This window comes from Sciurus carolinensis, chromosome 10 (assembly GCF_902686445.1).
Source record: "Sciurus carolinensis chromosome 10, mSciCar1.2, whole genome shotgun sequence".
In the NCBI taxonomy this organism is placed as follows: Eukaryota; Metazoa; Chordata; class Mammalia; order Rodentia; family Sciuridae; genus Sciurus; species Sciurus carolinensis.
The window spans coordinates 78,775,789-78,789,005 of record NC_062222.1 but is presented as its reverse complement, the minus strand read 5'-3'; the positions used below and the strand labels follow the sequence as shown (position 1 = coordinate 78,789,005).

General features: G+C 45.1%; 1 protein-coding gene, 1 long non-coding RNA gene and 1 other non-coding gene across 3 annotated transcripts in view; 2 read left to right on the top strand and 1 right to left on the bottom strand.

The window, feature by feature from the left end:
* The first annotated feature begins 840 nt into the window (after window positions 1–840).
* Window positions 841–947, top strand: LOC124995200 (U6 spliceosomal RNA). The gene has a single exon (XR_007110669.1). It is a non-coding gene; the product is annotated as a U6 spliceosomal RNA (small nuclear RNA).
* A 534-nt stretch (window positions 948–1,481) lies between these two features.
* Window positions 1,482–5,502, bottom strand: Sowahb (sosondowah ankyrin repeat domain family member B). The gene has a single exon (XM_047566277.1). The coding sequence runs from the start codon at window positions 5,172–5,174 to the stop codon at window positions 2,832–2,834; it is 2,343 nt and encodes a 780-aa protein (XP_047422233.1). The 5' UTR covers window positions 5,175–5,502; the 3' UTR covers window positions 1,482–2,831.
* An 81-nt stretch (window positions 5,503–5,583) lies between these two features.
* LOC124994422 (uncharacterized) overlaps window positions 5,584–13,217 on the top strand; it is a 41,454-nt gene continuing 33,820 nt past the window's right edge. The window contains exon 1 of the long non-coding RNA XR_007110489.1: window positions 5,584–5,717. This is a non-coding gene — a long non-coding RNA (uncharacterized LOC124994422). The remainder of the gene's footprint in view (window positions 5,718–13,217) is intronic.

Below are 13,217 nucleotides of genomic sequence, written 5' to 3'. Positions count from 1 at the left end.
CTTACCAGAACAAGAGCCAAAGAGATTTCTAAGTAGAAGTAATTCAGCACCACCACAGAAGGTAAGAGTGGGGCAGGAGCTCTCTAGTGGGTCTGGTGTGGTTTCAGTGTCCAGCCCCTGGCTGGGAGAAGCTGGCAGGAGGAGGGAAGAGTGTGCTGGTCCTGGCAGCCCTCCTAGCCTAGACATTTCAACATGAGCAAATGGATCAGATCTGCTTCACTCTGCTTTCAACACCCTCTTCTGCCTGAGCCCCCTCACCCAACACAGCATGCTGTCTATGTAAGAGAGTTGACCAGATCAGGTGTGACATGTGGACAAAAGCCAGTGGGACATGACGAATCCTGATGAGAACCAGCTTGAGACCTAGGATTGTGTTCTAACTACTGAGCAATCAGCCAACACTAGTGCTATATAAACCACACACACTGAGCAGAAGTAAGAATGTGGTAGAACTAACAAAGCTGGTTTCCTGGGAAGGCTAGTATCATTCACTTAAAGAGTCCTGGCCTCCATGAAGCCCTCCCTGATTTTCCCAACCTAAAAGGGTCTCCCTCTCTTTCTCCCTCCCTCTCTCCCTCCTTCCTCCCTCCCCTGCCCCTCCCTGCTCTTCTTCCCTCCTTCTTTCCCCCTCCCCTGATATCTTCCAGAGTCCTTAGTTCCGTGCTTAGGACACTTTGAAACTTTTTGCTTATGCTGCAATTGTTTGTCCTCATTCCTGGTACCACCTTTTTTCATCTTGCCTAATTTTACAAGCTTTTATCTGATACAATGCAGCTTTAAAAGACACGCTGGAAGCAAGACAAGGTACAAAGCAATCAAGAATAAATATTGTTAAATTTAGTACTCACTTCAGCAGCATGTATACTAAAATTGGAAAGATACAGAGAAGATTAGCATGGCCACTGCACAAGGATGACATGCAAATTTGAGAAGCGTTCCATATTTAAAATAAATAAATAAATAAATATTGTTAAATATTAAGTTTCAAGAATAGAAAGGTCATGTCCCACTCCCCTTTACAGGTCCCACACTATTATGCAAAATATCTGTTGCCTAAATTCCTATAGTGATAACAAGATGGTAAAAACATTCCTTGACTTTTAAAAAAGTTGACATGTACTAGAGTATTTACATAAATGTCTATCTTGAATTCTGTCAAATTTTCATTCCTCCAGACCACGCCCCCACCATCTGTCATTTTCTTTTCTGGATTTGATTTGCCAGTTTCATCCTTTAAATAGTCGTGTTTTTGTTTTTTGGGTTTTTTTTTGGAAAGAAACCCCTAGATTTAATTGTTATTGCCTTTTTTTCCTCCCAAAGACAGGTTTTAGGGGTGTAGCTCACTGGGAGAGCTGCTTGTCCAGCCTGTGTGAGGCCCTGGGTTTGAACCCCAGTACTGCAGAGGGAGGGAGAGAGAAGGGAGTGGGGAGAAGAGGTTGACTTATTTCAAAGTATAAAGTAAAAGCACAAAGAAATAAAAATATTTGACACTCACTGAGACACAATTTTATAAAGAACATTAACCATATGTATAGTATAATAAATTATAAAGATCATTGATCTTTTAATAGGAGAAAATAACCAAAGAAACACGAAAATACTTTAAAAACACAGCATCATAAAAAATTAACAATTTCCACTTGAACATTTAATTTTTCAGCCCTCTTTGAATTTACATTCAGAAATCTTAAGGTTGTGCTGTAGTTTATAGACTAGTGATTCTCTCATTGCAAATATCCACAATGATTAGTCCCTTCAGAAGCAATTAAAAGGAATATTTCCAGTTGGTTATACAGTACTTCAAAGCTAATATTTAATCTTAATTGGCATCAAGTTTAGTGCAAATAAAATTATATTTAGCAGCTTAGGAAAGTTCAGATGGGGAGGCATTTTCCTCTTAACCTTACAACTTGCTGGAGTGAAATCATTCCCCTCCTTCTGTCAATATCAATGCTGGTCATTCAAACCTATTGAAACTACTACTAATAATTCTTTTTGTTACACAGGGAGTTTCCCTAAAAGATGGTTTCAGTCACTGGGTAAATGAACCACATGCTTTATACATTTGGAAAGTTCCCTTTGGGTTGATACAAAAAAACAGGCCCCGAGTGTCAGTCATTTCTCTAGGAAGTGGAATCAAGGTCAGAGCTGGACCTTACCCCCTTACTTCTCTCATCAGTGAAGAAACCCAAAGGAGGGGAGGCACTCATTGCTTTGTGCATTAGCCACCACATGTTCAATTGAGAAGACTCCGGCTCAAGGCTGAGGAATCTCTTAAATCAAATTCTACTCACCAGTAATAATTTTACTACACTGATTTGAATGTCAAAAAACAAAAAAACAGATCAAGAAAAAGAAAGCCATCTGATTTCAAACCTGGTGCTTTCCAAGCTCAGCCAAGATTTATTCTCTAAATTAATAGATGCCAGAGAGTTACTAGCCAGAGAGGGTATTTTCTGAGTTTTGGCACTCTTTGAATTGCCTCTTTTTGTTGGACATCTGTTACCTTTCTAGCCAAGGCCCAGGATTGCTGCTTCAGAAAACAATGTAGCTTACTGAGCCCAGATTCCCACTGGCAAAGGAGATGGTCGAATACCTCCTGGGTTGTGAGTGCTGGCTTTGCCACTTGGCTAGGCTTCACTGGCCCAAGAATATGAGCCTTCACAAAGGTGAGATGGCTCCTGAGGTCCACTGTGCTGACATGAAACCCAGAGAGGTCATTCCACTTGACCTCTTTACCAACTCCTCAGCTGCTTTTCTATTCCCCCTGAATTCTCTGAGTACTCAAAGATGAGAGTGTGGTTGCTGCACGATGGAGAGAGGGGCTCGCCTCAGTCACTACACTCTTCTCTTCCCCGTAGAGTGGGGAATTTCTCATACTGGTTGGCCAGTTTCCATTTGTTGTGCTGACTTTTGAGTATTGCGGCCAAGGAAGTCTTTCGGGTGACATTTCTAGATACATCCCGGCTCTTGGCCTTCCTAGTGGGGGAAGAGCTTTGGATTAAAGGATATACGGAGAAAATGGGCTTGCCTCGAGGAGCTCCTAGTAGCTGCCATATTTCCCCAGAGGTATTACTGGTCAGATATTGCCATGGTTTCTTGCCACTGCTGTCCCGAACATTCACCCGAGAAGACAACTTTTGCACTAGCAGTTTGATGACCCCCTGGTGGCCATGAATGGCTGCAAGGTGTAGTGGGGTATACCCACAACTAGACCTCACATTTACATCAAGCACAATCCCTGCCTTCTGTGCTCCTGAAACCAAGTCCTGAAGGGCCCGGAGGTTGCCATGTTTGGCTATCCAGTGCAAGGCAGTGTACCCAGTCAAGAAGTCTTTTCTCAAAGCCAACTGAGGGTCCTCCCAAAACAATGTCAACACCTGAATCCAAGAGCCACTGGCAAGCTTCACAATCCAGTCATGCTCCCTGGCATCTAGGGGGACTAGTGATGACTTGTGCTCAGAAGTTCTGTGGGGTATCACGGCTGCAGGCCCATTCCCACTGGAGACCTTAGTGTCTGCCAGTATCAGTGTCAAAGCTGCATCCACCCTTGGGCTGGGCATGGTTCCTGCCTTGGAAGGTTTTCTTGGCCGAGGTGGGCGCCGATGCCTTTTCAGCAAGTCTTCATCAAGGTACTCTTCGTCAGAGGAGGATAGTTTGGCTCTCCTTGCCCGGGAGCTCCTTCTGAGAGACCTCCTTAACTTGGGAGCTGGCCAGGGCAAAAGCTCCTGGGGGCGGCATGGGAGGCCTTTAGCCCCTGTTGGAACCTGCTGAGAGGTATGACCATCCCCTCTGTTTCTGAGGCCCTGAGGGTTCCTGGGGCTGCCTTCCTTTGGGGGTACAGATGGGCCCCCAGCTAGATTCTGGAACTTTCCCCAAACTGGGGTTCCCAAGGCAACTTGCAACCCCTCTTCAGAACCCCCAGGGGACTCTTTGGGCCCACTGCTGCTCTCCTCACTGCCATGGCTCTCCTGGTCCACAAAGTCATCCAGATCTTGGAGGGACAACTGACAACGAATGCTACGAAAGACAGTCTGTGGAGAATTCCCTGGCCACGAACCACAGGACTCATCAGGAACCACAGGAAAAAGAGAATGAGAGTTAAGAGGGAGCTCTGACAGCGATGATTTAGTCTCCGAGACCCTTAAGTTTGGTTCCAAGGGTATTTGGAGAAAGTTGTCCGGCAGTACCGACCAGGACCGAATGGGGCCCTGGTTCCGGGCCTCGGGCATCTGAGGGTATCTGGCCACCCATTCTCGAGTGCGCTGCTGCTGCAGTTGCAGAGTGGAATGGTGCGGGGAAGCCGGGGCCAACAGCTCTGGTCGGTCTCCTGGGGAGGTGGGGCGGGCCAGGAGAGCTGGAGGAGATGCCCGGCACCCAACAGCTTCGACGGTGGCGGGAGGTGAGCCGGGCGTTGCAGGCACCCGCGTGGGCTCAGCCCGCGCGCCTTCCCACAGCTGCCTTGGAGCCCCGCAGTCATGCTGAGCAGGCTGAGCTCGAACGGGCTTCTCCTTGGCTGTGGCAGGGTCTGGGAATGCTCGGAGCAGCGGCACTTCCGCGACCTCCCCCAGGCTGTTCTGGAGACATTCCCAGCAGCAGCGGCCCTGCGTCTCCGCCGCCGCACACCTGGCTGCAGCTGCCGCGGTAGCCACGGGCACCGGAGCTCTTTGGCCAGAGCTGAGCCTCCCGCCGCAGTCTTCCCAGGCCGCCTCCCGGGCGCTGCTGGCCGGGAGTCCATTGCAACCTGCGCTCGCGGCTCCGGCTGCAGTACCTGCTGGCTCCTCCTCCGGCTCCTTCTCACGCCGCCGCCTCCGAGACTGCGGTGGCTGCTGCTCCCCGCGGCGTGCGCCTGGTGGGGAGCAGGGCGCAGCTCCCCCTGCAGGGGCGGCGGCTGTAGGCGAGTCGCGGGGTCGCTGCAGCCCCTCCTCCCCCAAAAGGTCCCTATACCTCCTCTTGAGCACCACGTACTTGGTGCCGTCGGGGTCCTGGCGCACTGCGGCGACTGAGTTGACGAAACCCTTGAAGAGCTCGCGGCGATGCTGGTGCTGACTTGGGGGTGCGTCGGGGTCTCGGAGAAAGCTCTTGAAGTGGCTCAGCAAGGCGGCGTTGGTCACTCGGCCCCCAGCCTGGCACAGAAAGTCCAGTAGTGCCTCCTGGCTCAGTTCTAGGGCCATCGCTGCCTTGTCCCTTGCCCACGGGGAGGCTGCGTCTTGCCCTCCCAGTGGTCTCCCCTTCCAGCAGTAACCCTGGCCGCGAGAGTGTCACCTGCGCCCTGGGCAGCACCACCCGCCTCCATCAGCCGCGGAGGCCAGCGCTGCCCGCAGCCACCGAGCTCCCCAGGAGGGCCGAGGGTCCCCAGGGGGCGGCCCCAGGGCTGAGCCCCGGCGTGCAGCCTGGATGGGAGAGGGCGGCTTCTCCACTGCCCCTGCGCGGCGCGGGCCTCTAGCTGAGAGTCCCGGTACCGAAAGTTCCTGGGATAGGTCGGAGTCGGTTTCACCTGCGCCCTGGAGACGCCTCCTCCCAGGCTCTGGGGGGAAGGGCCCGGCCCGCCTCCTCCTGTCCCTCCGCCCTCTGAGGTCTCCTCCACCCATCCCGATGAGTCAGGCTGGTCAGAGCCGCGTAGAGCACTGGTAGGTGAGGTCGGGAATGAACCTCAGCGGGCAGCGAACCTGTCGGCTGGACACGCAGCCGCTCCCAGTCCGGGAAGTGGAAAGCAGGTAGGCGACCGGCCGCTCCTGTGAGACCCCGCCCCATAGGAAACAAAAGCAATAGAAGGTCGGTCCATGCCCTCTCCATGCGCAACACGAGTTATGACCGAAGTAGATGGGGGCGGGGACTTGTCAAATTAACTGGCAGTCCGCGATCTCTCCAAAAGGTGCCTTTTCTTATTAACGCTGTCGGAGAATAATTTCAGATTCCCGGGGGCAGTATTGAGATCCAGGAAACTTCGCGTCCAAACCAAATCTTTCTTGATACGGAGATAGAGACGTAGCTGCTCCTTGAGTTACTGCTTTACGGTGTCCAAATACACCCATCCGAGTCTGTACTGAAAGAGAAATCACTCCGAAAATTATAGGCAATATTGGGTTCTGCCTTTCTTTTTTCTACATAATTGCCTCACCTTAAGATGCAAGAAAAATGCTTTTTCTGCATCTATCGAATGTTTTCTCTGACATGCGGATGCATATCACGATAGGGGTGGAGGGCACTAGGGAAGAATAGAATTACCTTCGGTAGAGGGGAGTGAAGGGAGGGGAAGGGGTATGGGTGTAGGAAGGATGGTAGAGTGAAGCAGACATTATTACCTCAAGTACATCTATGCCTGCATGAACGATGTGATCCTACAATATTTACAGTCAGAAAAACGAGAAATTATACTCCATTTATGTATGATTTATCAAAATTTATACATGTAACTAATTAGAAAAAATTAAAAATAAATATAAAAAAGATGCAAGAAAAAAAAAAACTGTTGGATAGTTTATTGCCTTGGGATCCCAAATCAACATGAATTGTGTCTCATCCAGTTCTTTAATTCCTAGGGTTATTTTGTTTATATTTAGTCTAAAATGTGTGAACAGAAGAGATTCACATTCTGTTTTAGGTTGGTTTACTGGTGAAGTCTTTGCTTTTGTAACGTAAGATTCCCTCCATGCTCAAAATGCTGAAAATATAGACAGGCTAGGCTGATTTGACCCCACTGCTCTCAATGTTAGAATGACCTTTGACTCTCATTCTGCTCTGAAGGACTGTGAACTGTACCCAATTCAAAGACCATTTGTAGAGTAGAGCTGACTTCTGTCATTATCCACTTCAAGATGGTAGAATTACAGCACTTTCCCCCCCAACAGCTGTTACCTCCATTCCTTTTCTCTGTCCTTATGTTGATCCATTTAGTCTTTGAGGTCCTGAATGCTTCTTCCTGCTCTTTATCAGCCCTGTTCACAAGCCCAAGGTACTCTTCAGTGTTTAATCGACATATTTACCTATTTTAGCTTCAGGCCCTCTCATTCTTTACCTCTGCCTTCCCATTTCTTTTCAATACAAGACATTCTTGTTTACCTTTCAGCCCCAGCTGCCACAGCACATATGTCTATTTCTCAGAATCCCCTCATGTCTGCTGCATTTCCCATTATAAATTCTCCTTCCCTGTCATTTGACACTTCTCCCTTGTACTCCTCTCATCTTTCCACTTTTCTTTCTTTTGCAACAATTTCTGTTTTGCATGAGCCCCTGTTGTTTTTGCCAAGAGAAAGTATTGAAAGTATGCTGGCCCCACAATTTGTCAGGATATTTTAGCATGGACCAGTCTTAGTAACTGCCATGTAGGCCACTTTAGCTGAGCTTTATTTAAAATCCCCAACACTACCCCTGGTACTTTTCCATGAATGAGTTGGAATCTTTGGCTTTAAATTACCTAGGACAGAAAGAAGAAATTGATTTATTTATTTATTTACTTATTTAAGTACTGGGAATTGTACCAGAGTCTAACACTTGCTAGGAAAGTGCTCTACCACAGAGCTACATACCAACCCTCATTTTTGTCTATTTTTGGTATTTTCTAGAATTTTAATCCGATACTGGATTGAGGGGGAAAATGGTTTCCAAAGATGTCACATAACAACTTTAGGACAGTTATTAAAGAAATGTCTTTTATCAAACTTCAGCTTTCTTTTGTATTTATTTCCTAGTGTTGAGTCTTGGTGGTATTGGCAGAGGTATGTCCACATGTAGGGCAGGAGGGAGTCTAAATGGAAAACACAGTAAGGCATTTTAGAGTGGCCAGTAGAAAGAATTCTTCTTAAGTACTTTTCAAAACATCTGACTTCAAAATAAAAGACTTGTTGCAAAGGGGTGTCATGATAGAGAATAGGGCTTAGATTTGAAGCACTTAAAAAATTAGAGAGGAAGTGGGGGTCATTGTTGAAATCAGGGTTGAAATTACTTGAGGTGGAATTAGTAGGTCTGCAGGAAAATAGGGAACAGAAATTAAATTGTCCAATTGCTTTGGATTTCTGTGTGCCCAGGGATTAAGCATCCAGACCTCTCCTCCTCCTTTCTTTCTTGTTAATTAGAATGTTCTATACTTTATATCAGGAAGTATTTTCCTGCTTCCCTCATGTCTAGTTTATTATTTCCAAAAGTATTTATGGAGCAACTATGTTGCACCAGCACTACTGGAAATGGCTATAAAAAAGAAAATGTGCTTGAGAACTCACTATTCATTGGGAGCAACAGACAGTATAAATGGCATGAACCTGGGTACTAAGTGATTTAATAAAGAAATGCACCATGTTTGGAAGCTGGGAGGAGGTACATAAAGGAAGAATTCGGTTCAGCGTGGGAGGTCAGGAAAACTTTTCAGTAAGAGGCATCTTTGAGTAAAGGTGAGAAAAACCTTTAAAGTAGAAGACACATTGGTGCAAAGGCAGAGATCTAGCTTAGCAAAGCTATTTTGGGGAACTAACTGCAAATAGACCTGCTTGGCCTGCTTAGCTTTAAGGAAGAGAATGTATGGATGTTCAGGAAACTGTAAAAGTAAGTTGGAAGTCAGAATGAAGGTCTTGGGGAGAGCAGAGCCTTTGTAGAATTTTCCAGAGGGTAGCAAGTTGACCAGATTTATTTTTTAGAAAGGCCTCCTGGGAGCTAACTGTTGGTTTGAAATCATGAACAATATTGATGATTAAAAAGAACACATAGCAGAGTATTTAACCAAAACTAAGGCAGCATTGATTGTATGACACATTTTGATTTTAGAGATATTCAGATGAAAAGGTACTTCTTAAAATAAAATTACAGCATGTATAATAAGATCTTATTTTTATTATTTTCATTTTTTGTAGTAATGGGGACTGAACACAAGGGTACTCTACCACTGAGCTACATTCCCAGCCCTTTTTATTTATTTATTTATTTTCTTAATTTTGATACAGGATCTCCCTAAATTGCCCAGGTTGGCCTCGAACTTGCAATCCTGTCTCAGCTTCCTGAGTTCCTATGATGATAGGCATGTGCCATCATGCTGCCATGATCGTCTTTTAGAAAAAGAAATGTGTATATGTATATTTGGGGATAAGATTTGAGGACTGCCTAAGGGGTGACTTTAACTTTTTATAAACAGCCTTATCAACTGTTTGAGTATTTTACAATGAGAATATATTACTTTTCCATTTGAAAAAGGCACTCAAGAAACAAGCACACAACTGTAATACCAGGTACTTGGGAAGTGGAGGTATGAAATTTCCTGGTTTAAGACCAGCCTGGGCAACTTGGACCCTCTCTCAAAATAAAATAAAAAGGGTTGGGGAGATAGCTCAGTAATAGAGCACCCCTGGGCTCAACCCCAAGTACCACAAAAGATGAAACAATAACAACAGAACCCTGACATTCGAGGAAAAATGACATGAATAAAAAAAAGAAGAAAGAGAGAACATCAAATCTTTAGGCTGGAGAGGGAGAGAAGAGAGGTGAAGTTGCCAGCTGGAAGAACAATTCAGAAGCTACTGAGATGACCCAGGAAAGGGATGAAAAGGTTTCAGTTTAGCAATGGCTGAAAAAGGGAGATGAACTGATGGATTTGAGACATATTTACTAGGTGAATCCAATAGCATTTGGAGCCAGAATAACCTACATTTAGGATGAGGATCATACTTGGCTTACTCCCACACGCCCAGCCTGAGTAGCTGAGTAGATGCCTTTTAGCATCTACCTGGATAGAAAATGCAGAAGGAGTAGTTCTTGGAAATGGACAGGATGATAATTTCAGTTAGGGGTATATTAAGTTTGAGGTGTCTGTGGGCTATAAAAAAAGAAATATCTAACAGTCAGTTGGCAATGTAAGTTTTGGGCACCAAGGATGTGTGACATTATCATCTATAAATGATCATTTAAACCACAGGTGAGGATTAAATTACTTATAAAGATATATGTGTATATGTATCCTTTATATTTATATATTTGTATATATGTATTTATATATGTAAATAGGTATGTGTAGGTACACACACATACATACACATACACACAGTGGGAAGGGACACTGAATCCATAGTTACCAAAGATTAAGAGGAAATAAGACCTATCAAGGAGACTTGGAAGGGGCAGCTAGAGGGAAAGAGGAGCACCATGTCACAGAAGCACAGGAGCAGAAGGGGGAACAGCTTTCTAGAGATGCTGCCAGGGTAGATAAGAGTGAAATAAGACCAGAGTCCATCAGGTCACTGGGGCTGATCTGGAGCTGTTTAAGAACAGTGTTGGGGAAGAGCCTAGGTCACAGAGGGGTAAGGGGTGAGTAGAGTAGAGTGGGTAAGAAAAACTGAACCATGATCGAGAGGAGAAAAGACAAATCTAGATAAGGAGAATCATTAAAGATTTGTTTTTCTTTTAGAAGAGATATGATCATGTCTGTGTGCTGAGGGAAAAGAGCCAGGAAAGAATAAGGCGAAGACCTAGGAGAGAGAGTAAATAAGTGATGAAATAAGGATTGGAGATGGGGCCAGAGTCCAGAGTTCGAGAAGAGGGATTCCCTGGGGCAGAACAGGAGTCACTTTCCTTCACTAAGGACAGATAGTAGAAAAGTAGATATTGAACTAATTATCTATTAATTAGGGTAGGCTAAATTACTATAACCAATAAAATGTAACTTGTAATGATGCAAACACAAGGTTTGTATGTCACATCATATTTAAGGCAGTTTTTACAGACAGTTAGACAACTGTTTTCCATGCAGTTATTGAAATAGCTGATAGCAGCTACAATCTTCAACACCTGATTTCCATATCATTGAATAGCTTGCCAGGAAGAGAGATCATGAGGATGTGCCTGTGGGACATTTTTATAGGCCAGGTATATGAGTGGTATATAACAGTAATGCTCAAATTCTATTGGTAAAAAAAAATTAGTCACATGAGAACACTGAACTACAAGGGAAGTTGAGAAACATGGTGGAGCTATGTGTCCAGCAAGAAGGAAGAATGGATTCTGGTGAGAACCATGAGTCTCCACACAGCTGTGGATGCACATTCATTGCATTTACACATGGAAGGAAGAAAGTTGAGAGATTTTATGCGTAAAAACCTCCTTTCCCCCTCTGATAGAGAAGAGGCAGCTATTTACTGAGTCTGAGTACTCAGGAGAGATAAAGAAGCCTGTATAAGGTTTATCTGTTATTTGTGGGTATTGGGAGAGGCATATAGGATTGCCATTTGGTCAAGGGAGCCAATTTACCTTATAAGTTCCTAGCACCACCAGACTAAATCACTATGCAATTTTCTCCATTAGAGCACAGCACCCTGGAGGTAAATGGGTAGAAACAGAGAAGGCAGGTACTGGACAGTTCCAGGGTTGAGGGTTGTCAAGTGGGGTCATGAAAAGATATGTGGAGGAAGGCAATGGTATGGATGGATAGTGAAGGAAGTCTCTCAGAAGTGGGTTAAGATATTGGAAGTCAAGGTTTGAGGGTGTCTTGGTGGAGTTGAAAAGCAAGCAAAATTGGAATAAATGAAAATGAGAACTAGCAGGTTGGGGTGTTATGAGCAGAACATCAATATCCTTAAGTCTTGGGGCTTAAGGCTTCAGAAGTGGAATAGTGAGGAGTGACGACAAGGTTCAGAGTGTAACGATGTGAATGAAGCATGGTAGAAGTGAGACATTGAAGATGACAGAATCATGGAGCAGAGGGGTGTTGAATGATGAGTCTTACTAGGGATATTGAAGTCACTGGGGGATGGACAGGGTGCCCGGAGCCCTCCGTGTAAGTGCAGTGTATTGTGGCATGAGCGATACCGATGGCTTTCTGCCAGGAGTTCTTGCTCTGCTCCTCATCCACAGATAAACTCAGCAAGTAGCATAATACCGCAGCGACTTACACAGGTATATCACTCCCTGGACCACTCTTCTTTTATTTTAATACCTTTATTTTATTTATTATTTTAATATGGTGCTGAGGATTGAACCCAGTGCCTCACGTGTGCTAGGTAAGTGCTCTACCACAGAGCCACAAACCCCAGACCATTCTTCTTGACCGGATCTTCACAGTAAGTATGGGCAGAGTGTGGAACAGAAATCATTACTGTTATAGACTGTTTAGGTCCCTCCTAAAATTTCTATGTTGAAATCCTAAACCCCAAAGTGATGATATCAGGAGGTGAAGTCTTTTGGTGGTTGTTGTGGTTTGGATCTTAAATGTCCCTCAGTGGCCACAGTTGAACACTTGGTCACTAGCATGTGGTACTATTGGGAAGTAATGAAACTTGTAGACAGTTGGGCCTAATAGAAAGAACTTTATTAGTTTATTAGCATGCCTTTGAAAGGGATATCGAGACCCTGCCCCCCTTGACCCCCTGCTTCCTGACCACCATTAGGTGAGCAGCTTTGCTCTTCCATACAATCCCCACCATGACATTTCAGACACATCATAGGCCCAAAAGCAATGGAACCATGGCCTGAAACCTCTGAAACCATGAGCCAAAACCAAACCTTTTCTCCTTTAAACCAGTTTTATCAAGCATGTTATCACAGTGATAGAAAGCTGACTAGCACAATGATTAGGTCATGAGGTGAAGTCCTCCTTAATGGGACTAATGCCCTTATAAAAGAGAACCCAGATAATTTCCTTTTTTTGCCACATGAGGACACAGCAAGAAGACAGCCATCTGGAACCTGGAAATGAGCCTTCACCAGATACCAAATCTGCCAACATCTTCATCTTGGAATTCCCAGCCTCTAGAACTGTGAAAAAGAAATTGTTTAAGCCACTGAGTCCATGATAATATGGTAAAGCAGCCTGAGTGGATTAAGTCAATTACCTTGTGAAAAATAACTCTCCTTGCTATTAATATGTATATATTTCTTGTGGAATATATTCTCCCCCCCCCTCTTGCACACTCTCTGATATAGGGTCTCTCTGTGTTGTCTGGGCTAGTCAAACTCATTGGCCCCAGCTTGTAAGATGTCCTGGGGTTGATCCCCAGGTGAAATCATAGCTAAGGTGAAATGTGGAAAGTCTGGAGAGAAAACCTAAGGAGGGGCACTGCCTAGGGTATTCTGACCTAGCAAGGGAATAGCATTTTCCCTTGGGCTACAAGATGTAGTTGCGGAGTTTAATATATGAACCAGATAGCTTCATGTTATAGGGCTTCCTGCATTTATTTCCCTTCTCCTGTCCTGAACCTTTATTTATTTATTCAGAGCCCACTAGGTATACACACTATTTGGGC